Source organism: Castor canadensis, chromosome 4 (assembly GCF_047511655.1).
Source record: "Castor canadensis chromosome 4, mCasCan1.hap1v2, whole genome shotgun sequence".
Taxonomy (NCBI): Eukaryota; Metazoa; Chordata; class Mammalia; order Rodentia; family Castoridae; genus Castor; species Castor canadensis.
In genome coordinates, this window is record NC_133389.1 from 56730904 (window position 1) to 56757828 (window position 26925).

Consider the following 26925-nt stretch of genomic DNA (forward strand, 5'->3'; position numbering starts at 1 on the left):
AGTCTAACAGTACTAACAGTATTACAGGGTGGTGGGGTGAGGGAGAAAAATGTAGGACAGTTAAACTGTGGCTGAACAACACTGCTCTGCAATGGAAAGTTTCCAAGTCATGGAGAAAATCGCAACTACTTTTGCTTTCTAAAGGGCAACTGAGCAGAGGCCAGGCCAGGCCACACAAGTCCTGCCACTCCAGTGGAAAGTGGTTTTGTAACACCTAGAAAAGAGATGCTTTCTTAGGAGGAAAAGAAAAAAACCTAGTTTTGTGAAACCCATTTTTCTTCCACTCTCAAAACAACGTAAGTTTAATTAAGATACAGGGAAATTTATATTTAAAGAATAAAAATAGGCTATGTAAAATAGCAAAAGGCTGGTAATAGATTCTCTCAACTTAAAGAAAGACTAACACAAATATCCTCTTTCTGAACGACTCTTCTCTAAAACAAATGAACATCAACAGCCTATGGTCTTTGAGTTCAGAGATTTGGGGACAGTTCCTGGCACACGAATAAGCACATAAAATTTTATAGGTTTGTGAAAACAAAATGTGGTATTAGTTTCCTTTAAAAATATAACCTAGTTATTGATGAGAATGGCCTAGTCCTTTCATAATTAGCATGAAGGTTATTACCATGAATATTTTGGTCTTTTTCTTTTCTTTTTTTTTTTTTTTGTTGGTACTAAGGTTTGAACTCAGGGCCTCATACTGCTAGGCAGGAACTCTACCACTTGAGCTACTCCACCAGCACTACCCTGAATATCTTCAAGTGCTATATATATTACATAATTTTTTTTTTCTTTTTGGTAGTCTGAGGTTTGAATTCAGGGTTTTGTACATGGTAGGCAGGCATTCTGCCACTTGAGCCACACCCCCAGACCTTTTAGCTTTAGGTTAATTTTTAGATAAGGTCTCCTATTTTTGCCTGGGCTGGTCTCAGACCACAATCCTGCCTGTGGCCTCCCACACAGCTGGTATTACCAGTACGTACCACCATGCCTGGCTTATCTGTTGAGGTGGGGAGGGTCTTGTTAACTTTTTGCCTGGGCTGGCCTCTAACTAGGATCCTTCCAATCTCCACTTCCTGTGTAGCTGAGATTACAGAAATGAACCATCTTGCCTGACCAGAAATTTTTTTTTGAAATGTCTAACATCCTCAATTTATCAGAGGATTATCAGAATAATTTTTAGTTTCTCTCTCCTTTAGAGAGACTTCCTGTAATAGGGCCTTTTGATTTTAGAAGCCCCTTAAAAACAATATGTAAAAGGTGACTTCTCATACCATTGTTTTCAATAACACGCAGGCTTAAGAAAAAAAATAAGGCCAAGAAAAAGCATGATCACAATTCGCTCACTGATGCCCTCTTTCCCTGCCTTAGAAACAGGTAGTGTGCTGTACTTACCACTTTCTCTTTGGATCTCAGGACTCCCAGCTTCCCGAACCGTACATGAAAAGGTGAACACTGATAGGTGCCATCCTGCTGCCGCACCACAACAACATCAATGCACCCAGACAGGGTGGCTTGGTTAATGCCCTTGTAGAGTTCCTTCACAGTGACAAGCACCTGCCCAGCCAGCTGGCCTACATAATTCATGGTTTGAGACTACAAAAAAAAAAAAAAAAGAAAAAGAAAAGTTAGAAGGGATGTTAACATGGATGTGTGGATCTAATGATAATGACAAAAACATCACCGCCCATACATACACCAGATTTCATGTCACCATTAACCTAGCTAACTCAGAGCCTGTTAACCACTGTTTTCACACATTTCCATGCACAGAGATCCCAGAGGGCCCATCTATAAGAGGCCCTCCCAGTCTAGCCTAAGGCTGCAAAAGTTCCCCTTCCTTTCCCACCAGCAGGGTGGGACCAACTGCCATTAGGGATAACCCCATCTCTCAGAAGCTGGGAGGGCCTGCACAGAGTCAGCAGAGATTCCCACAACCACTGCTACCCTCCTGCCAAGACTGTTTGGAATCTGGGGCTGTTGCATTCACTCAGGCCACAGCAGCTAAGCAGAAAAAAAGATCACCATTTCTAGGAGAAACTGGAAACTCCTATCCTGACAGAAGCAAGGCGGTAAGAGAGCGCTAGGCTCTGCATATTAATAAGGGTATTATGGTGCAGATAAATGCTAAGTTAAACAAACTGTGCCAAGTTAGCCTGGGTCTAACCTATTTATCACATTGCTTCTACAGACAATCCCATATATTCATGTTCTGCAAAACTGAAAGCATGGAATAGGATTTTAATCTGGTTCCTCAACCTCAATCCACTACTCATCAGGATCACCGCAAAATAATAAAGTCAAAGGAAGGGAGCTGTACCTAGAGCTGGCTTTACCTCCTTTTCCCATACCCAATTCTTACATGAAAATATCTGAGCCAAACCAAAACAATTCCTATATTCCTATGGTTGTTAGAGCTAATTTCCAGCTATTGAACACATCATATTTCACTCATTAGACACTGTCACCCCTAATATTATGTCAAAGCATAATCTGTGGAAAGTTCTTCAGGGAGCAGAATGATGTAGACCTAGACAGGAAACCTTCCACTGGTTCTGGACAATTCAGAAGTCAACTTTTACTTAACCATGGGCCTGACAAAACTAGTCTCTAAGTTATTCATCATAAGCACTGTTGTCTCACTAAATTCAGCTGTGGAATTGCCCTGAGCTCAAAATATCATCTCTTCAAAGTTCCAGAAAGACACTTTGTGTTGCCAGGTAAATCCAAAGGGGAACTGAAAGAATGCTGATCCCTTGGGAAAATGAAGTTCACATGCCTGTGCAGAAATTCACCTCACCATTCAGATAAGCCAGAGCCTAGGACAGTGACCTGATTCCTCTAGTTTTCTCTGCTCTTATACACACATGAATGTGTAACCAAGAGGCCTATTAGGTCTGTATCATGAAGCATAGTCACAATAATTATGCCTTGGAAAAATTTAAGTTAACAAGACCCAAAAATGCACCTACAAAAGAGCTGGCTTTGAGCCATGTATGTAAGCAACAAAATGTACCACTATGTAATAAAATACAGTGGCATCCTTTATGCTATAATTATAAAACAATTACAGGCTGGCAATGATTTTGGTTTTAGAACTGATTTGACTGTGACAGTAAGGGCAGATTAAATATGTATCAAATACTCAATTATTTCTTAAATGAATGAATGATCAAACGAACCACCAATAAATAAGTCTACAAAAATAAAAAACACATCAGAACATTCATGTAACATTGTACTTTAAAAAAAATTAACCTTTCTACTTTGAGATCACTGTAGATTCACAGGTAGTTCTTTCTAACTGGGAAGGGTAGTGCAACACCCCCATCAAGGTATCATTGACTTAGTTACAATTTAAAACATTTCCTTCATCACAAGAATCTCTCCTGCTATCCTTTTACAGCCACATGTATTTCCTTCTTGCTTTCTCTTCCTCCTTTGTTTTTGGCAACCAAAAATCTCTTCTCCACTTCTGAAATTTTTGTCATTTTAAAGAGCAAGTTTTATAAATGGTATCATACAGTATGTAGCCTTTGGGGACTGCCTTCTTTCCCTCAGTGTATTTCTCTGGAGCTTCTTCCAAGTTGATGTGTGTGTCAACAGCTCCTTTGTATTGTTGAGAAGTAGTGCATGACATGGACTCACCATAGTTTGTTTAATCATCACCTGTTGAGGAACAGCTGAACTGCTTCCAGTTTCTGGCTGTTACGAATAAAGTCACATACATGCATTTACATGTATGTTTTTGTGTGAAAATAAGTTTTCATTTCACTGGAATAAATGCCCAGGAGTATAATTGCTGGGATGCATGGAAACTGAATGCTTAACTTTTTAGGACACTGACAAACTGTCTGGAGTTGCTGTATCACTTTATATTACCACCAGCAATGTATGAAAGATCCAAATATTTGGCATCCTCACCACAACATGGCATTGTCATTTTTTATTTTAGGCATGATGACAAGTACATAGTGACACTAGTTTTAATCTGCATTTTCCTAATACCTAATGATATTTAACATCTTTTCATGTGCTGATTTGCTATGTAGCTCATACAACTAATGTGGAGGAAAAGGGATTTCTGGGGTCATAGTATATAATCTTATTATGTTAACAGTGGCTCCAAAAACAGAAGTGAAATAAAACTCAAGTCTAAGACAGTCCCTTTTTAACCAAGGTGTATTTCTTAACAAACTAGAACACTCAGAATGTTCGCATTCCATAAGTAATATATGTTCACAGCAAGTTTTTTGCCTGTCACCAGCATTCAAGGAGTCAGTCCTTATATTACCACCTGAATGATGGTGGCATTGCTAAAATGAATTTTGTTGCAAGCTATGAGAAAAAAAGAAATCACAATTGTGTAGGCCCTTTTTAAAAAAAGGAAACTGAAAAATGATAACTTTTAAGCATTTACATTCAGCCATAAGTAGCGATCTTGTAAACATACATGTGTAACAAGTTTATAGCAATTATAGCCTAAAATCCATACTTAAGTGTTACTACATCTATTCAAGATGATTTTAATTGCCATGGTTAAAGGCTGTGCTGTTACACATGCAAATCCATTGTGTAAATACCAGTGGCTAAATGTAGAAAAATACAGGCTATCCAATAACTGGTTTTCTGTTGGCAGATATAAAACAATTCTGCTCAAATTATGAAGACTGGGAAAACAAAAGTAAAGGGAAAGAAGAGCAGCAAACTGCTGAACGGGTCACCTCAACAAACCTGGAGGAAGAGGCTTCCTCAGCACTGTGTATGCAAGAAAAGCAGCTGGCCTTGATATGCATGTGGGGAGATGTGGAAGAGCCTCCTCTTTAGGCAGAATCCATTCCTAAAGTCAAATGGCCTTTCCCACATAAATTCAACAGGCAAAATAGTTCTTCATACATGAAATTCAATAGTGCCCACTATCAAGATTTTTCTTACCAAATATTTTAAAGTAGAAAAGGACGCACACTGGTATGTGGAAAAAACAGGAATATTTGAAGATTCAATTATTCAATAAAGTTTAAAGATTTGTTTAGCATCTTTTTAAGCATCAAAGAAACTAAATAAATCACAAAATGGAGTAGGTATTTATAAATGGAATTCATCGGGAAATAGGCTTAAATACAGTCTCCTACAAAAACTGCTTAAAATTATTTTTGAGTGGTATGTTCAATCAAAAACTCTTTAAAGAAAACTAACTATAAAGATATGAGGTAGCTGTTAAAATAATTTATGGCCAGGCGTGGTAGCTCAAGCCTGTAATTCTAGCTATTTGGAAGGCAGACTGAGGATCGAAGTTCAAGGCAAAAGGTTCAGGAGACCCCATTTCACCCAATAAAAGCTGGGCATGGCGGCACACAGGAAGCATAAGTATGAAGATTACAGTCCAGGCTGGCCAGGCATAAAACACCCTATCCAAAATGAAAGCAAAAAGGGCTGGGGCAGGGGCATGGCTTAAGTGATAGAGGGCCTGGCTAGTAGTCAAGGCTTTGAGTTCAAACTCTAGTACCACCAAAAAAATTATAATTATCAATGCAAAATCGGATACATTCTGAAGAACTATTTTAAGTACCATCAAAATATGTTTCCTAAAATGAAAACGTACCTTCACATACCTATTCAATATTAGTATTGCTAGTTAACAATACCACTACCAACAAACAACCATAGTTGGTACACATTCTGTATGTGTCCAGTGTGGTGTGACCCTAAGGTATAATACCTATACCTTGAGGTATTACCTCAAGGAACCTTTCAAGAATACCCGTGAGTCTGATAGTGTTATTCTTATTTATATGATGAAACCGAAGTTCAGAAGTATTTAAGGCCACCACACTATTAAGTGGCAAGGCCAATATTCAAGGTCCAAGACTAGAACCTATGCTCCTAAGAGCATCTATAAGTTTCAGATATGCTCTAAGCAATCATGACAAAAGCTCTTTTACTGCTAATGGGCTGTTTTCAACAATTTAAATATCATTTTTTACTTAACGTTACTTGGTCATAGAGTCCAAAGATGTCACAGCCACTGTCCAGTCTTCTGACATACTTCCACAGGCAGCATCTACCTAGTAACCCTCCTGCTGGACCACAGTTCAAGTTATGAAGCAGACTTCTTGAGAACACTGTGTGGTCAGGCTTGTGGACAGAGATTAAAAAAACTTAAACCAAAGAACCTACCATTCCATCTTACCTTCTGCTTACAGCCATGAGAAATGTGCTAAGAGGAAACAGACTCCTACATGTATCAGGAAGGACACACCAAGACACTGGTATCTAGTTACACATTCCAACTTGCACCTTTGCTCCTGAACTAAACTCCCCAGGATGTCCAAGATTACATTTTGCAGTTGATGAACACTTAGTATTTTTCAAGAACTTTATCAAACAAACCTCATTTGATACTCAAAAAGGGAATGTAGGTTATGTGGGGTTAGCATTATTCATTTTATTTTATATTTGAGACTGAGGAGAGGTGTTTACTTTCCATTACTGTTCATCAGAAAGAACCCAGTTCCACTTCAATTCAGGGCCCCAAACTTCTCTAGTACCTCCCCACTCCAATGCTTAAATCAATGTGCTCTCAAAAGTTCACCTGCTGTCCTTGTGGGGAAGAGATGGACAACCAAACTTGAACTAAATTTCTACAGTTTTTCTCCAAGAACCAGTAAATAGCAAGTAGTGCCACAGACAATAGATTCTTGACAAAGAACCTGAACTTCCTGGGATTTCAGCTATTTAAATTCAAGTAAGTACCTTACTTTGTACCATTTAGGTTTCTTTTTTCTTTTCTTTATTCTTATCATAGCAGAGTGCCAATTTGTTGTTTTGTTTTTTGCAGTACTGGGTTTTGAACTCAGGGTTTTACCCTTGCTATGCAAGTGCTCTACCTCTTTAACCATGTTCCTAGCCCTTTTTACTTTAGTTACTTTTCAGGTAGGGTCTGATGTTTTTGCCAGGGCTGGCCTGTGATCTCAATCCTTCCAATCTCTCATTCCAAGCAGCTGAGATTACAGGTGTGAACCACTGCACCTGGATCTTCTTTCTTTCATTTTTGTTTTCTAAGCTACCTTTTAAATCTCACTTTGTGAAACAAAATCTCGTTTTGTGAAACAAGGAGCAGGAAACAGAAGGAGTACAAGGATAAGCCTCCCCCCTCCCCCCCACAAACTCACAAAAGAACACCACAAAACAGATGGTCCGTTAAGGCCTGCTGATCTCTTGGAAACCAAGTCCTTAAGAAATGCTGACAGCTGCACATGTAAAACTCACTGCTCTAAGACCCTCAGAACAGCAAGAACCCCAAATGTTTCCTTAAGAACACAAGAGGTCTCTTTCTGACTGGGAAGTATGGGGTGGCTGAATGGGGCTCTGCTTTACTTCTAGGACCATTATTCCCTATATACATAATCTGTAAACTAGAATTCAGTGTCATCTGGCACCTGAACATACCAAGCTCTCCAGACAGCCTTTTTGACACAATGAAAAAGGAAGTCTATAAGAAGGCTTATCCAGGAAAGATGAACAATTACTTTAGACCAGTAAGATTCAAAAAACGGAAGACACTTTGCCATTACAGAATTCTTCCTCAACATTTACTCTATTTGCTTCAGCTTTTCAACAAGTATAAGTAAAAGATGAATTGTAAGTGCCACCTATTTAAAAAACTATCAATTCAGCTCTCTCTATCCCAGTCACTTGCCCAGTAATTTTTCAGGATAATCCTTTGAAATTGAACACCAGTTTTCTTCTCAATCTAGTATTTTATAAAAGGAGCAATTATGCTTCAGGCTTCCTGGACACAGAGGAAATGGGGTATCAAATAGGAAAATAGATCCACAATAGATTATGCATTCAACAGGACAATAGAAAAGGTAGAGGAAAACAGTAGGGATGAGGATGCATGATCTCCATGGGTGAGAATATATAAAGCAGAAGGTGACGAGGGGCCTGTTACTACAGCATACAAGATACCCTATTTTCTCCTTACCATACCACATTGTACTGTTTGTTTAGCTTATCTTTAAACTTTAAGTTCTGACAAAGAAGAGAGAAGTTTTGCATGCTTCACTGACTCCCCCAAAGTCTGGTACAGTACCTAGCAATCACAGATTCTTAATTAAAAAAACTGGGGAGGGAAGGTTGGGGATTGAACCCAGGACCTCACAAATTCTAGGCAAGTGCTCTACTACTCAACTATAGCTGCAGCTCTGAGTATTTCCGGATGCATGAATGCAAGATCTGATGAACAGAGGGAAGAATACACAGTGTTCTGTCTCACTGAATGAAACAGCGAAATTCAAGCAGTAAAGAGATTAATATATATATAATACATGCGCACATACGTGCACATATACATAATGTATGTGGTATGTATACATATAGAGTGACACACATTAAAAAATCATTATTAAACATCCTTAATCATAAAGGACATGCAAATCAAAATGATATTGAGATTCCACCTCACCCCAGTCAGAATGGTTATCAAGAAAACAAACAACAAATGCCAGCAGAGGATGTGGGGAGAAAGGAACCCTATACACTGTTGGTGGGAATGTAAATTAGTCCAGCCACTAAGGAAATCAATATGGAGGTTCCTCAAGTTACTAAGAGTAGAACTGCCATATCATCCTGCTATACCGTGCTTGGGCATATATCCAAAGGAATGCAAATCAATATACAAGATAGACATTTGCACAGCCAGGTTTACAGCAGCACTATTTACAATAGCCAAAATATGGAACCTACCTAGGTGCTTGACAATTGATGACTGGATAAAGAAAATGTGGTCCACACATACAAATGAACCATAATAAAGAATGAAATGTCATTTGCAGGAAAATGGATGGAACTGGAGATCATCGTGTTAAGCAAAATAAGCCAAGCTCAGAAAGAAACATGGCATACGGTCTCACTCATATGCAGAATCTAGAAAAAAAAAAAAAAATGACATGACTGTTTGGTGGAAGGAACCAGAGGGTAGGAGATGGGGAAAGCAGAAGGTGACAGGAGTGTATGTGAATTATTACAGAAGTACATTTTATATATATGTAAGAAAATAGCATAATGAAAACCACCAAAAGCTGTAAAAAGGAAGGGTGAGGAGGGAGGGAAGTTAAAAGATGAGTTAAAAGGTAGTTAACAGATGAGGCAAATAAGGACATTATAAGTATGTTGTAAATATCACAATGAAGTCCCTTTACACAATTAATTTCTGCTAATTTTTTAAAAAGAGAAAAAAAGGAAAGGGAAGAGAAGGAAAGGGAAGACAAGGGAAGGGGAAAGGAAAGGAGAGGAAAGGAAAGGAAGTCAGTGGAGAAGCCAGGTATTATGGGTCATGCCTGTAATCCAGCACTCAGAAGGCTGAGCAAAGAGGATTATCAGTTTGAAGCTAGCTGGAGCTATATAGTGAGACCCTGTCTCAAAACAGTAAAATCAGAGATGGAGGTCAACCCAAGTCCCAAAAGCAATGCTTACACATTCAGAAACCAATGCTTTTCTCCAAATGCTGGTAAAGACCTCGCTGAGAACAACTTGCATAAATCTATGGGTGATAAGACAAACAGCAACCTCAGGATGGGTAAATCTAAAAATATCCTCGTGAGAATAAATAACATCCATACAGCCCATTCTGAAGAACACTGAGCAGCCCAACAGTGGCTCAAAGCGGAAGAGAGACAGTCTGTCAAAGGAAGTCAGTGTGGCAAGTCAGCATGAGAAAGTGAGGTGAGTGATCAAACCCCAACCAAAGACGATCACACAGTGAAAGATAACAAGCCAGGTTATTCATTTTCCAGTAGTCACTTACATGAAAACATCAAACCATTTAATTCCATAGAGCACAGCCTTTAAGGAAAACAGCTAGTAACAGTTCCTTTTCATCATTTCTACCTTCATTTCCCCAATTGCAGAAAAAGTTTCTGGTAATTAATCTTTATCTGTTCCTTCTCAGCTAAAATATTCCTGGTCTTGACTTCCATGTACATGAAGTAACAGATGCTGTTACAGGGAACATTTATCCTGAAGACTAGAGAGAAATACAACTAGTAAAGTGATTAGGAAATGTAATAATAGTTTAAGTAATAAACTATTATTACTTAATAGTTTATTATTAAGTAATAAACTATTACTTAAGTTGACCCACGGAATAATTATACTATCAGCTAGAAAAAAGTATAGCTAAATGTTTATGCTGACTCTGCTATGAAATACAATTTTAAGATTAGCTGTATGTTGAACTATTCAAAACAGATTTAAGAAACACTTCACATATAGTAAAATTAACCCTTTTATAGTATACAGCTCTGGGTTTAACCACAAAATCATGTAACCATCACTACAGTCAAGACATAGACCAATTAGACTGCCTCCAAAAGCTCCCAAAGCCTCTCTATAGTCAATCATCTTTCTTCCTCACCTCCTGACCTAATTTGTCCTTAGTACTGCCTTCTCCAGAATATCACAGAAATGCAGCCATACAGTACATACTTTGAAATGTGGCTCCTTTCACTTAGCACAATGCATCTGAGGTTAATTTTGTTGCATGTATTTGTGGTTTATTCCTTGCTGTTAAATAGTATCCCATGGAATGAATGTGCCAAAGTTCATCCAGTCACCAGTTGGAAGACACATAGGTTGTTCTTGGTTCTTGGCAATTACAAATAAAGCATCTGTGCACAGGTTTTTGTGTGAGCATAATTTTATTTGTGTGAACACTCAGAAATGGGATTGCAGTAGAAATTGATTTTGCAGCATTTTAAAAAAGATATATTCAATGTACTCATGGGAATTTCCTCCTAAACAAAATCCCGGGCCAGTGTGGTAGTTCACACCTGTGATTCCAGATACCTGGGAGACAAAGGTAAGAGGACTGCAGTCCGATGACCCCATGAGAAGAATAACCAAAGCAAAAAAGGCTAGAGGCATGATTGAACTGATAGAACATTTGCTTAGCAAAGCACAAGGTCCTGAACTCAAAACCCCAGTACCACCCCACTCCTTCAAAAAAAAAAAAAAGAAATTCACTCCTTAAATTATTTTCATGGAATAATTTGTTTTATAAGTTTAAGTTTTCGCATGTGGGATTTGCTTAAAAATGAAAATGCAAACTCTTCATTTACTCATAACCATTCTTTAAACACTGCATATCCTGGACAAATCACATATACTTAAGCTACAATTCAGATGTTTCTACTCATTTTTCTTTTTGGTGTTAGATAAGGAGGTGACAGGGGAAGACATGGCACCAACACTTCCAAATGCCATATATACTTCATTTGATTAACTCTCACAATTAGGTGAGGTAAATATTTTGTGGTGTACAAAACACAGAAGATGAGCAATTTATTGCAGCCAAGCAGCTACAGAGAGACAGGCCCAGACAACAATCAGGTAGGCCTGTCTCCAACACCAGTGCTCTTTCAATTCCATCTAGGGACCACAGCTCCTAGGGAGCTTTCAGGGTTATGTGTAGGTAGGAATTTCACAAAGACTTAGAAGGCCAAGATAATTCTTGCACATGCTATCATACATGAAAAAATGTTAAGCTTTTTTATTACGAGTACATTTAAACATATGCTGTGATCATAAATACGTTTTAAGGGAGAGCTTCTCGTCTTAAGCATAAGATGAGTTTAGTTTGTATAACTAAACTATTTTGGTGGTGATCACTGATAACCACAGACCTCTAAAATAAATGTGGAAATCTGATAATTTAGCTTTCACATTTAAAAGGCACATAATTTTAGAGGTTGCTATAGAAACCATATAGTCTACTTTCAGGGATGATTATCACGGACATTAGTAGAATACAATTTGCTTGGAAACATTCCACCTGCATTGGAATTTCTATTTACACATTGACCTAGAAATCAGGAATTAATATGACTCTTCTATAACCAAAATTATAGCCCCAGACTGGGAACAAATTAACATCATCCTATAGATTGTAGGTCTAGGGAAAGATGTTAAACTTCATTAAACTTCTCACCTTTAAAAGAATCTTAGCACAGGTTAGTTATGTTGACATTTTTAAATTGTCCCAACTGTATTAATTCCCTAGGATAAAGATCCCTTGCCTGCAGCGTATGGTATTGTGGTTAAGCTTGGATTACCACTGGGGTCACAGGGTATCAGCCTACTCTAACTAACATAGCAGCTACTAACTTAACACTTGCAGCCCCAAAATTCACTCCAACACACTGAACAACCCAAGGTGAAGGGTTTATCATTTATGAGTTTGATAGAAAAGTACCTGCTTAAGAAAGCAAGCTACACTTAGAAAAAGCATGCAGGCTGCTTTAACAGAAAGATAACTCAAGGATTAAAATAAATTTGGTTTTAGTGAAATTCTGAAACTTTCTGTCCCTGGTTTGGGTGGGATGTTTATATGTTAGAAACATGTCTAACACCTTTCCCTGGGCACTCAACCCAATTAACATTCAAGAGTGTTCCAGTCCTCTGACAAGTTTTGTTTTGTTTTGAATAAGAATACTGGTCATAAACTGGACCACTTTTCACTCCACTTCAAAAAAACAAAAGATTTTTCTAGGAGGCTGAGTTCCCTTATTTATGAGAGCTTAGGGTAACATAAAAATTCTTTTTAGTACATTAAGAAGAAATGATGACTCACGAGGAGACTGTTCATTAGTGAAGAGTACTTAACTAATTAGTCACAAAAGCCTTTGGATTCATACAATACCCAACAGATACACAATCTAAAAGTTCTTGTTCTCCAAGTGTGATTAATCATGAACACCTGGGAAGCTTCTAAAAATATAATTTCCTACAGGAGAAGGCTAAATGAACACTGCCATGCTGGACTGGAATTAGAGGTCCCAGTTTGAACTCATGGTTTAAAAACAAAAACACAGATGGGATAGATGCGCTTATGCCTGGGGTAGAATACATACTTAAATATCACAGTTCTCTCTGATAAGAGGCTCTAGAATCAAGGATACTCCCAAAGCAAGGCATGCATCTAGAGCCCAGATCTCGGTTTCTAAGTAATGTTTCCCCAATAAAAGGAACAAGGGCTCCTTGGGGAAGTAGGTGATTCCAGGGCTAAGTGAAAGAAGATACAAGATAATGGTAGTGCCAGATAGTAGGGAAGTGCTCAAAAATCAAGAGAATGGGGCATCTTTTAGGAACATAGTGATCCCAACAGCTAAAAGGCATTCCCAACAGCTAAAGCTACAAAACTTGAGGAAAGATTAAATTATAACCCAGAGAATAAGTTTATACTGTTTAAATGAATTTAAGTAAAAATTAAATAAATAAGTGGGTAAGAAGGGCCAGCTTTCTCTTAAAGATGATTTCTAACTAAGAAATGGAAAAAGACCTGAGGGAACTAGAAAATCACTACTAGAAAACCGCAGTAGTAACTGTGACAAGCAAGATCCATCAATAGATGTTAAAAATAAAGAGTACAAAAGTCTGAAGAGAAACAGGATGTCTGAACAATCTAAAATTATTTCCCTGAAGACACATATTCATTACTAAAAGAAAAATTTGTTAACTTCACAGTGGAGAAACCTGCAGACACTACCGTAATCAATCTTGATTAGGAGAAACTTCACCACTAATAAGACATTGCAACATCAGGGACACACTATTTTTTTGCATTAAATAGATAACCTCTATCTAATTGTGAGGCAATACCAGGCAAACCCAAATAAAGGATAATTCACAAAATATGTGATCAGTACTCACTGAAATGTCAAAGAAAGACTAAGGAGCTATCACAGATTGGAAGAGACTAAAGAGACACAGGAGGTGGAACCCCGGGTTGGATTCTGAAACAGAAAAAGGACATTAGTATAAAAGACCTGAAGCTTAGGTTCAGTCTATAGTTTAGCAATTCTTGGGATTCGTAACTTCTTCCATTCGTCTGGGAAATCTGTATTCTAGCAAAACAGTGTCCAGGCTTGGGAGTCACTGTCCTTGGGAATGCTTCTCACCATGGCTGCACATTAACATCATTGCAGTGCACGAGGAATCCTGAAGACTAACATTGGCTTCCACCCCAGGATTACTACAAGTACTTCAAAAGTCCCCAAGTGACCCCAAAATGTCAATATAATTCAAACTATCTAATAACCAGAGGCAAATGAATGGGTTCCCAAAACTCCCTTGTTTTCACAGACTGAATAGAGGTGAAGAAACAGATACTTCTTGCTGCTTTCCTGCCTCACTGCCCCTGAAGGAATTATTTTTCCAATATGATTTCGATTTTATGACTGACTGTCAGTATATAATGGCTATGGGTTTATGCTTTGTTAGAAAAGAGAAATAAAGTTCACAAATGACATCTATAATCTAGCTATTGTCCTGTGGCCCACGCAGCTGAAGGTAACCTCTCTTATTTGCAGTTCAGGTAGAGTTCAGGGAAATTTGAGCATGTGACAACATTTTAGAGATTGGACAACTCTGCAGGTTTTCCTGGGACTCAGTTTAGGTTGATTTTTCTTCTTTCTCCCTCGTTCCTTCCTTTTCTTTCTTCGTTCCTCTCCTCTCCCTTCTTTTTTTTTTGAGACAGAGTCTTGCCATGTAGCCTATTCAACACTATGTGGCTCAGGCTGGCCTTGAACTTATGATCCACCTGCCTCAGCCTCTCAAGTGCTAGAATTGTAGGCATGTACCACCACCCCAGGCCTAGGCAGATTTCTAACGAAGGTCCCTTCCACATTGACAGGAGCTAATGTTAAGCTGGTACACCAAAGGTATACAAAGTACTAAATATGATTTCACCACAGAGCTAAAACCATATGCTTACAATAACATCAGCAATTTTAGCACTCTTTGAAGAATATCTTCCCCATGTCTTAAGGTAAGAGATCTTAAATAATTATTTGAGTATAAAATAGGCTTCAAGGAAGAGATGATCAAAAATCTATTTTTCTAGAACAAGACACAAAATAAAAACAAATCGTTAATTTTCAATGAGATTAAAAAAAAATGTAAACACAAACTATTTACTCAAGCATATATGTCTACAGATTTTTTTTTTTTATGTAACCCAGTAAAAATGCTTGGACTATAACCCATAAATGGTCTAAAATCAGTGTTTTCCCAAGAAGAGGACTTTTACTTAACCTTTTAGAGAGTTGTGTCTAACTCTTTCCAACCAGGCCAAGCAGCTTGACTTCTTAGGATATCTAAAGTCACAGATGGGATTATAAGATGTTTTCCCTACGTGCTAAGCTCACTGACTCACACCTGCATCATATCACTACCTCAGTGCAAGAGTTCAGCAAAATGAGTACATAGTCAGGACCAAGTACTTGGGGCAAATGAAAAGTAGTAACCACACTGCCATTTCCTGGAAATCAGCTATGTCATTCATCATCCCAGACCAGCAAACAATTCAGGCCTATTAGTAATTGCAAATAAAAATTATCTGCAAATATCTACCAGATTCAGCTGTGGCAAAATAAATATTTAATGAATGAAGAGAATTTTGTTTCCTTCAAATTAATAGATTTAGTCATGCACTGCACTGTCCTGTGGTCATCTCCAAGTCTTTTCTTAACGAAAAGAGATGGGGGCATAAAGAAAGAAATGAGTAATTTTCAAACAGCCTACACCTATTCATGGTTACAGTCCCAAAGCTACGCTCCTCAAAATTCCTGATTTCATATGTGGGATCAGGATTTCAAAAGGACCTTAAAACGACAGGTCAACACGAGAAGGGGATCAGGAACCAGTGTAAAAGATCAGTTAGAGATGAAGCAACTTGGGTTGTAACAAATTTGTACACGAAAGCAATGCTAGGAATCTCTGTATAGCTATCCTTAACTAGCAAAAACACTTTGTCTTTCTTATCATGCTTATGTCTTCTCTTATCATGCTTATGTCTTCTCTTTAACATAATTAGAGATAAGGGCAGAACAGGTTCTGCCTGGAAGCAAGGGGGGGTAGGGCGGGAGGGGTGGGCAGGGGGCAGGGGGAAGAAATGACCCAAGCAATGTATGCACATGTGAATAAATGAATATAAAAAAAGGGCAAACATATTACAAAAACAGACTTTGAGAGAACTTATGCTGGGGGCATTGCTCAAGTGGTAGACCACCTGCCTAGCAAGCTCCAGACTCTGAGTTCAATCCCTGCTGCAAAAACTAAAACGAGATCTTATTCCCCCAAACTAATTAGTGACATCCCAACCTTGTACTGCCTCAGTCCTAGTATACCTTCTTACCAGGCTTTCAAGTTCTCAGACTACATTTCCCTTGGCTAGAGGTCTTACCTAAGCCACCCTATGTGTTGAGAGCCACCCTCACTCTTAGATCCAGGGACCAGCACAAGGCTTAGGAATCAGCACAGCTAGGTGGCTACTGCATAAACACCCAGCTCCTCTCCTAAAACACAAGGAAGTTGGGAGTTAAAAGATGATTTTGAAAATGGATTCTGAAAATATTTACCACAAAAGTTTTGGTGAAATTCGCCTCTTATCCAGGAAAGGAGGAAGAAATTCTTGCCTCCTTGTTCCAGGAATCGGAACTCAGATTAGTTGAGTTTTATGGTTAATTATGAGACAGTTAAGTTGAATACCATTATTTCTGTGAGGAAATGAAAGTGTACTCAAATATTTAATTATTTTGGTGAACACTGCCCACGCTAGACTCAAGGAATGTTATGGATCTGTTCAGCTAGTGTTACTCTAGGATTTCAGGCAGGAAAGAGTAATGACTATGTGCTAAAGCTGGGTGGGGCTTCATCATTCCACTCAGAAGCCTCGGTTTCCTCATATAAAACATGGTCATGAGCACCGCCACAGGGTGACTTGCTATCTCCTACCACTGTTTCATTAAATCTTGTCAAGCTTCTTGGAGTCAATCAGAGGAGCCCAGGTCCTTTGATAAAGAGCTGAGAGAAGAAGTCTGAGGAGCGCTAACCACAGGGCTCTCAGGAGTCTCCTAAAGCTGGTATATGTGTGAAGACCCAAGGTCAAGTCTCACTTCCGCCCAAGAACACATCTGGGCAACCTCTGTCTGTGCCCAAGGCTGTCTCTAATTAAAGAGCACCCAGTTCGTCTTTAGAATTCGTTTAACTTTAAACTGCAGAAAGACTTTGATTTTGGAAGATTTCTTAAGATATGAGCTTGGTTAAGAACTCTTGCTTAGCAAAAACAGAAAGCATACAATCAAGGTAATTTAAAAGAAATGGAGGGGGGACGGAGTCAGTACATTATTATTTTGGAACTTCATTATTATTTCGGAACTTCAAGGTATCTGAATATAAAGTTATTTAACCTTTACCAAATAAAGAAATTATCTTGTTTAGAAAATATATTTTAAAAATATTTCCAATTTTTAACAAAGCACAGAAGTCTTCTCATTTTTAAAATTATGAGATATATTATACTTAAAACTACAAGGAAAAGAGTCCTTCAAAACTATAACTGTCACCTTCCAAAATGTGACTTGTGGAGAATTTTGAGGTCATGGAAGTCATGGACCCTGGAAACCAGGATTCACTCTCTCATCACACACACCCATGTTATAAAGTCGAGCTCCTATACAGTCACTATAGCTTACTAAGCAGATATCAAATCTAGGTTCTCAACCACTACCCATTCAGAAAAATAAGTGTTTCTCTTGGGGTGGGGAGATGACTCATGGGGTATGAATGACCTAACAGTACCATAAAAGGGAACTGTTAACAAAATGCAGTCTAAGCAAACACCCCTTGACCTTTCTCTGGTAAACACCAGGTGCAAGTCTAAGAACTTCTTCCTGTGATGGACAGTTTATGTATGTTGGTGCTGTCTAAGTAAACTTTTAAAATATTTTATAAAGAAAACAGGTACGTTCACTATTCTTTCTTCTATTTACAACAAATGTGCATGAACCCATATGTGTATGTATATATATATATATATATATATATATATATACACACACACTCTGTATTAAAATGAATATTTCAAAACAAATTGCTTTCCCCAATAGCACCTGACTTCCATTCATATTCAAACAATGTCTTTCCAGTAGTACTTCAAGATCTGAACACATCCACCTGTAACTACAATACCAAAATTAAAAAGCACACAGAATGTGGTAACATTTCTAAAGGTGAAGATAAAAATTTTATACCTTTAAAATCAACAGATTATGAACCAGATTTTAGAAAGTCTGTTTTTTTGTTTTGTTGACTTTATGGTTCTTTTCATAAAAACATTCATCCTTAATTTTCTAAAACATACCTTTAAATAAACATTTACTGGGCATTTTTTATAAGAAAAGGTTTCACAGGTAAATTTAAATTGTATTGTGCTTAAGCCACCTGATTTTATTTCCTTAAATACAGACTTCTGGGCCTCAATTAAGTTTATATATGACATGTTCTGTTTTGCATATTGTAACAAAAGAGGACACTCTTGATTGAAAAAAATTCAGAGTTGGGGATGTAGGTCAGTGGTAGAATGCTTGGCTAACATACACAAAGCCCTGGGTCCCAAAGCACCAAGAGGGGAAAAATTTGATGCTTTTTATTTTACCCACACCTTTCAAACTTACAATTTTTTTTGTTTACAATCACAGAAAAGACTGCAGTCCCTTTTATCAATCATATATCTAAATAAAATGCCAGTTTGAAAATATTAATTTAGCTTTCAAATGATTTTGGGTAGGACAATAAAAACCACATACCTTTTATACCTCAACTACTACACTGAGATGCAAAGAAAATGTGAAACCAAACTCATCATTTTGAAATCTAGTTTTTAAAAAGTTCTTAGTTTAAGGCAATTCTTTTTTTTTTTTCCCCTAGCAGAAAGTTATAATATAAAGACCAAAAGAAAAGTGTAGAAAGATAGCATAGAACCAATGAGGAAGAGCAAGCAACCAAAGATTCCTGTTCAACATACTTGTGAAAGTTAGTAAAATGTACCACAAGACTACATTTCCCAAGGAAAGAGCACTGGCTGCTTTCCTTTGTGCATGCCTCCCCTGTTTTCAGTACTACCCAGACTGAGCTTGCAAGCAGGGGATAGGGCTTGTGACGGAACTCACCAGAATACTAGGAGGGGCCTTGCCATGGTAAACACCTTCAGTTTTACTTAATGAGACTTCATGAACCTTCTCATCTTCACTGTCATCTTCTAAGCACAACATCTTAAAATTGAAGAAGCTTGTCAAGCATGTCTTTTTTACAGAGATGAAGGTATCACCAAAACAGAAACCATTCTGCTAACAAACTGAATGCTAACTGTTTGCAGACACAGGGATATGGGTAAAACTGAAAGGAAATGGGTTCATTTAAAAAAAAAAAAAAAAAAAGCAAAGCACACACAACTTTACCAATGAGATTTGCTCAAAATGCCTCAACCCCTTTCTTTCTAGAGTAGATAAGCAGGGGCATGGGACAGACTGTGCCATGTGTTTACACTGATAGGTTCCCAAGTCCTCCCTAATCACATGACAGTCACTGCAGCTGCCTCCACAGGAACAGGGATTGACTTAATGATTCCTTGAGCCAATCACATCCTCCTTTTTAGAAGTAAAAACACTCATACATATCGAGAAATAATCTCATGTAAACTAATCATGCGTGGGAAATAATTTACGTTTATTTTCTAAGCATTAGTGAGCCAGGTTATACATGCTTTGTACAGACCTACTATTAAATATTTTTACTTCATCTTATTGGCAAAACCCAGTATTGCTCACAAATCTGGAAGATACCCTGCTTGGCACTGTAAATATATTTTCTTATTGCTGATGCTTAATAAATTTAACATTGAACATCCCTAGCATTTCTTTGCCAGCTCTCAATGAAGTCAATGTAAAGTAACTTCAATTTTTCTAAAAACCTAAATACATTTAACACATATGGACAAAATATTAGATTTTTGAGTTAAAAATATTTTATTCTAGTCATTTTCTGGGCCTATGCCGTTCATTACAAGTAGCCATTAGGCACATGGGCCTACTGAGCATTTACAAGAAAATTAGGACCTAATTTCATGTGCTCTAAGTGTAAAAGACCCACTGGATTTGGCAGACTCAGTATGAAAAGGAATATGAAATAAACTCATTATATATGTATGTATATATACATTATATATAATATATATATATATATATATATACATATACATACATATATATGTGGAAATGATAATATTTTGGATATACTGAACTGAGAAAGATTTTACAATTAATTTTGGGTTTTTTCTACCTTTTAAAATGTGACTAATATAAAGTTAAAATTACACATGTAGCTCCCATTAAATGTCTATTGGACGGCACTGCTCTAGGGCCCTGAGACGATCTTGAGAGCAAGGGGGAGCAGGAAGGATATTTAGGCAAAGTTTTACCTATTAAAAAACTGAAGAAAATAGTATTTGTTTGATCATTTCATGAAAGTATTTCATTAGCTCATCAACAGTATACTAGCTATATCACATATACCTAATTATTTTTCTACCTTTAAACTTCACAAAAAAGACAAAATTTCTCAATGTTTGACCGAGTAAGGGAGATGGTAATGTTTAATACAGCAATGCACCATGATTCATATAATAAAAATGTTAACTGGCAGAATTAAAAACCAATTTCACACACACAAAAAAAATTAGAAATAGGAAAACCTGTAAAAAAAATTAGAAATAGGAAAACCTGTATTGCAATTCAACTTACTTCCCTGCTTGCTGTCCAATCTATCAGATAATAATGTAAGCCCTGGAGTACAATGAAGTATCCATATTCTCTCATAATCTAATTAAATACGCATCAAAATACATAAAATTCTCCTTTCAAGAGAAGTGACAGTTTTTGTGGTGTAAATATTATGTCATGCATAAAAATTTCAATTACTTCCTCCATCACCTGCTGCAATTCAGATTCCCAGCATCAGAGGGTAATAATAAAACCCTCATATTGGAGTGCTGCTAGAGAGGGGAAAACAGGGATGAAGAACTAAGAGGTTAGTTGAGAATAGGAGAGAATAGGGAAGTTTAAAGAGAAAAGATCTAAGAAGTTGACGGAGTGGTCAGAGGCAGAAGAAGTAAACTGGAAGAGATGAGAAAACATGCAGTAGATAGAAGAGGAAAACTGTAAATAGGAGGGAAGATGGAAAGGAAAAGGAGAAAAACCTTATCTTTCTCTGATTTTAAATATGAGAAAATTCATCCCCAGAAACAGGTCAAGCAATTAGTCAGCAGTCACCAACTTAGCTAGCAAAGGTGCCCAAGCAAGAATCCTCCCAATTTCTGGTTCAGTGCTTATTTTCATTTTGCCAAGATGAGATGTAGAGAAGAATGTGCTAGGACACAAACAGGAGGAAATCTCTAACCAGTGAGGAGTGGCAGAGATAAAGCAGGGCAAAGAGCAGTAGGTACAGACTGTGTTTGGGCAATGGTCACCTCAAAAGCCTCTTACACAACAAGGCCCCAGGCCAGCCATTTGGGTTTCCTGCCCATCTAAATATTGTGTCACTGTTTTGATAGTGAATCACAGAATGTCCTGACTGCAACAGAGCAGGCACCATGGACCCAATCAGAGATGAGCTCATTTTCCAAACATCTATGTTGTCACCAGGCACATATACACAACTTCCCCCTGTGGTCACTTGGGCATCACTCTGCTCTCCAAGGCTGGAACCCAATGTTTTTGTTCTAGACTCCCCAACGGTGGCACCTCTCAGTTACAACCAATAAATGTCAAAATCAAAACCAACAATTTTCAATCACTTCTATGATTTTTTTCAAAGAAAAACAATTTCAAAATGATTCTCAAAGAAAAGCATTAACCTTTTTCTCTACAGGCTAACATAAAAAGTAAACAGCTGAATATTGAGAAAAACTATTTTTTACACAGCATCATCAGTGATTTTATTTTATTTTATTTTTGAGACAGGGATCTCACTAGCCAAGTACTAGGATTACAGGATGAAAGCCACCACCCTGGTTCCTTGATTATTTTTTAAAAGTGGTTAGGTTGACTGTGGTGGTACACAACAGTAATCCCAACATTTAGGAGGCTGAGGCAGAAGAAACATGAGTTTAAGGCTAGCTTGGGACACACAGCCAAATTCAAAGCCAATCTGGACTACACAGTGAAACCTCGTCTCAAAAAACGGAAGACAAAGGCTGGGGATGTAGTTCAAGTGACAGAGTGCCTGCCTATTAAATGCAAGGCCCTGAGTTCAAACTCTAGTACAACCAAAAAAAGAAGAAAAAGTAGATGGAAGTTTGTTTTTTTTCAAGACTTACACCTTTCAAAAATAGTCTACCTTAGAAAAACAAAGCTGAAATACTCATCAGGAGAATCAGGATCTTGTTCAGATTCCACAAGTGATAATAATATTAGAATATATACCTTCTTTGTTTTTTATCACCAATTCAGTTAGTACATAAGACTAGGTATAAAGTACTTTATAAGAAAGCATAAGTATTAATTTAAACCTTCCTTACCTAAAATTTGCTAATGTGTTAGGTTGGCTTAGTGGAATGCATTTATGTTATGCCACAGCTATGTCCTCATTTCTCCACAAAACATGAAAATAAGTTGTACTTCTCCTAGTGGTCATACTGTGGAATGGCAACACTTTTCTTCTAGATCACCAATTAAAATATGAGAAACTTATGTTTTGATTTGGAAAAAATCATGATGGCAACATTTTAATATCTTTTTAAAAAATTTTTATTTTACTCATATGTGCGTACTAAGATTTCATAATCTTCACTATAATTGTTCAACAATTCAAGGTGATTCACGACAAAGGGACTCATACAAAAAAAACAAAACAACCCCCCCCCCCCCACAAAGTCAAGCATTTGTGGCTTATGCCTGTAATGCTAGCTACTTGGGAAGCTGAGATATGGAGGTTGTTGTTCAAGGTTAGTCTGGGCAAATAGTTCATGGGACCCCATCTCCAAAATAACGAGAGCAAAAATCGACTGGAGCTGTGGCTCAAGCAGTAAAGTGCCTGCTTTGCAAGTATGGAGCTCTGAATTCAAACCCCAGTCACACACACACAAAAAAAGACCATAGCCCACCTGACACATTCCCTTGTTTAAATTTAGAGCCACTTGGTTTTCTATTGTCTACCCTAAAGCATACAAAGTGTTTCTTCCTCTATCTGGAGCTAGTTTTAATTCACTATTTAAACTATGAAAACAACTCAAAAAGGATAGATACATTATATTCAAAACAAAGAGAAAATTTCACGTTACCAAACATTTTTTGCTTAATTACTTAATGAATAATGGTAGAGTTTACTCAAATTCCAGTGTTTTGTACTATCCTCACACAATCCTGAAACTCTATAGGAGCTATTCCACTGAGCTGTGAAATCAGATGCAAATAGGTATTTCCAGGAACAGAGAAAAAAAAATGGGGAGGGTCTACTGAGGTCAGAAATCCAGTTTAAAGTGACTCTCAACGCTAAAAAGTTCATTGAAGACTCATCAATTATCTTCAAAATCAACGCATTTTCCACTCTACTCTTAATATGAAACAAGTGAGTGTTCAAAGTTTTTTTTTTCCTACCAAATTCATGGGTTAATATACCACATTTATTGTATATCTAGAACATCCTTAGAAAACTGGAAGTCTGTATCCCATCTTAAGTTCAGCCCAAATAAACCTCTGAGGTCTAACTCCTGACACTAATCTTCTCGTCAAGCTTTCACCCAATCTTTTGAGACAAGAGAGAAAAAAATGAGAGTTGCCTCACTAAGCAGTCAAGTGTATCTGATGATTAAGAAAGTAAAGCTAAACAGACCAATTAAGGATAAGAATTATGGCTTGACTATGTCACAATTTCTGGCCAACACTTCAGAAAAACAAAGCCAAAAGAGGTGGGGAAACTGTCCGCCCTGCTGAAGCAGGACTCCTTGGGTCTTGGCTGCTTTACTGGGGTGAAGTGGGAAGGGGAACTCTATTATATTAACTGTTTCTGGTTAAATGTCTTTCTGTTCTCTCACTCTATCTGTGAATAGCAGTTTGCAGGGCAATACTCAGGAATGACATGCTAAATGTAAAAGCAATTTTCTGTACTACATCCGTATTCCCAGCAAATTGGGCTGCTGAGATCAGTAGGATCGTGGTTTGAGGCCAGCCAGGCCAAAAAAGTTCACAAGACCCTATTCTCTAAAATCACCAGAGCAAAATGGGCTGGAGGTATGGCTCAAGTGGTACAGTGCTTGCATTGTAAGCTCAAAACCCTGGGTTCAAACCCCAGTACCACAAAGAAAAAAAAAGATGATCAGTATCAACAATGGTCAGAGAAATGTAAATCAAAACCAATGACATACCACTTCATTAATCACTAGGATGGCTATAGTTTTTAAAAAGCTAAATAAATACTGGCAAGAATGTAGAGACACTGAAACCTTTGTGCACTGTTAGTGGGAGTGTAAAACAGTACATCCACTGTGGAAAACAGTTTGGTAGCTCCTCAGAAAACTAAACATAGAATTACCATCCCTAGGTACATACACAAAATAACTGAAAACAGGCATTCAAACAGCTACTTGTACAGCAATATTTCAAGGCAGCATTATACAAAATAATTAACAGGTAAAATAAAACACAATGGTTCAGCAACAGATAAATAGATAAGTAAAAAGTGGTATATACACAAAATGGAGTATTATTCAGCCATGAAAACAAAACGAAGTTCTGGTATATGCATCAAATTGGCTGATCCCTGAAAACATGCAAACAGAAACCAGAAACAAAAGGGCAAATACTGTATGATTTTAGTCATGAACTATCTACAACAGGCAAGCTCGTAAGTTCTGGACATAGTGGTGATGGTTGCAAAACATTTTAAATATAATTAACTGCACTAAACTGTCCACTTGAAAATGGTTAAAACGGCATGGTAACATACCCTTGTATCCCAGCACACTCAGGAGACTGAGGCAGGAGGAGCTGAAGTTCTAGGCCAGCCTGGTCTACATAGTGAGACCCTATCTTAAACAATCAATCATCTTCTACTTCTATACTGTTACTAACTTGTTATATCATTTAGCAAGTCACCGATTATCACTAGCCTTCAATTTCCTCATCTACAAAAAGAACTTCTGAGTAATTTCCACACACCCTTCCAGGTTAAAAGAATCTTACACTGGCCAGGTGCTGTTATCATACCTGTCATCCTAGCTACTCAGAAGGCAGACACCAGAAGGACTGCAGTTGAAGGCCAGCCTAGGCAAAAAGCCCAGCACACTAAAATACCCAATACACACACCAAACAAAAAAAAGACTGAAGGAGTGACTCAAGTGGTAGAGTACCTGCCTAGAAGCCTAAGGCCCTGAGCTCTAACCCAAGTACTACAAAAATTAGTAATAATAATAATAATAAAATAAAAATAAATTTTCAAAAATCTCACACTGAAAACTAAAGCTTCCTAAGCATTCAGTTCTACTAAATGGAAAGCAATTAGGTATTCCTACAACCAAGTTTTCACTATGGTGATCTTGCAGCAATGACTTTCATTTTATTTATGCCTGTGCACAGAGAGCTTCTTCCTTTAGTCAAAACAATTACACTGCACCAAAACAAATCCACTTCTGATCTCAACTCAAATTCCTAAACTAAGTTTCTAAACATCTAGATGCAACCTTAGAGAATAGAGTCTAATGATGGTTTATGCCATTCTCATTTTTTCAGAACCCAACTAAGCTCTGCAATATACTCTCTTTACAGACAACGTGCAAACCAACAGCATTATGTGTATACCCACACAAGCATACAGTTTTGTGGTTGGAAGTTCTGCTGAAACTCTTCTACAGTTATTATATGGACCCCAAGAAACAACTCCTGATTCCCACCCAAACTGCTATTTGAAAGACAGTATCACGAAGGTATAGAAAAATTCAAATGCTTGCCAGCCAAAGCAGTTAACATGTTCAATCTAGCTTTACATCATGTAAGAGCAGCCCTAAAAATGTACAGACTGCACATAAATGCATGCCTATCCCTCAAGGATGCTGCTTTGGATAAAAATATTCACTAAACAAATATTTCCTCAGTGCCTACTATAGGCTAGGTAGCAGACTTTACCCTCGGCTCTGCACTTTAGAAGGCTCTACATTATAATGACACCTGAAACACAAAGACAGTGTGTTTTTCTTCTTTTCAGAACTCTGAAAGGTTTTTGTTTTTTTTTTTTAAAGATAATTTAGCTAAGCAAACTGGTGGCAAGCACAAATCATACTACCCCAAGACCTGCACCTTGCACTTACTTCCTCAGCAGATCTGTACAGCCAACCAACAATCCACATACAGCTGGGAAAGGAGAGAGCTATTGGTGAAGGACGGGGAGGAACAACACTGAGGCTAGGCCATGGGAGTGCTGACTGGAATCATAACTTTTAATATCTTAGTTTTTCAGTCTTGGCATATTTACATTTGGAGTTAGATAATTCTTTGGGAATAAGACATGCAGCATCTATCTCTGTCTGGCCTCCAACCATCAGATGTCAGTAGCACCCTTCCCAAGTTGTGACAATCTAAAATGTCTCCATTCACTTCTGAACGAAGACCCCCTAGGGACAAAACCACCCTTTGTTAAGAACACATGGCCCTGTGTTTATAAGCCTGTTTCTGGCTGGGTCCCTGTGAATGTCAGTGGTGAGCCAATAGGCACACTGCTTAGGCTTAGGCACACTTACCATAAACCATAAACCTCCAGCACTTAACCTTTCTCAACTTCAGCTTGACCTGAGCTTTAAGATTCCTCTGCAGAAACAGGGGCTCAGAATCCTTATCAGGTAGGATTGCTATGAGCATTCCAGGAGGTATCCCAGAAACTACTAGTCACGTAATGTTAGTTTTCTTTTTTCTTTTCATTAAAAAACAGTAAGCTCCAGAACCTATGCCACAGTTGGTGCCACACCATCAGGAGCTCACTATTTAGTGAGGGACACAGAAGTACACAAATGACTTTCTAAATCTAAATTCCCACTT

The 26925-nt window shown here is 37.7% G+C and overlaps 1 protein-coding gene across 7 annotated transcripts in view; it reads right to left on the reverse strand.

Annotated features, from left to right (window-relative positions):
* Nucleotides 1-26925, reverse strand: part of Lpin2 (lipin 2) — an 83718-nt gene that overhangs the window by 39915 nt on the left and 16878 nt on the right. For 4 of the 7 annotated variants that reach the window (XM_020163704.2, XM_074070224.1, XM_074070229.1 and 1 more), the window contains exon 2: nucleotides 1399-1599. In XM_020163704.2, the coding sequence (XP_020019293.1) occupies nucleotides 1399-1590 (192 nt within the window). In that variant the 5' untranslated portion in view covers nucleotides 1591-1599. Of the gene's footprint in view, nucleotides 1-1398; nucleotides 1600-8751; nucleotides 8932-19013; nucleotides 19884-26925 lie in introns of those variants that run through there. The other 3 variants (XM_074070226.1, XM_074070227.1, XM_020163700.2) reach the window with 3 other exon arrangements.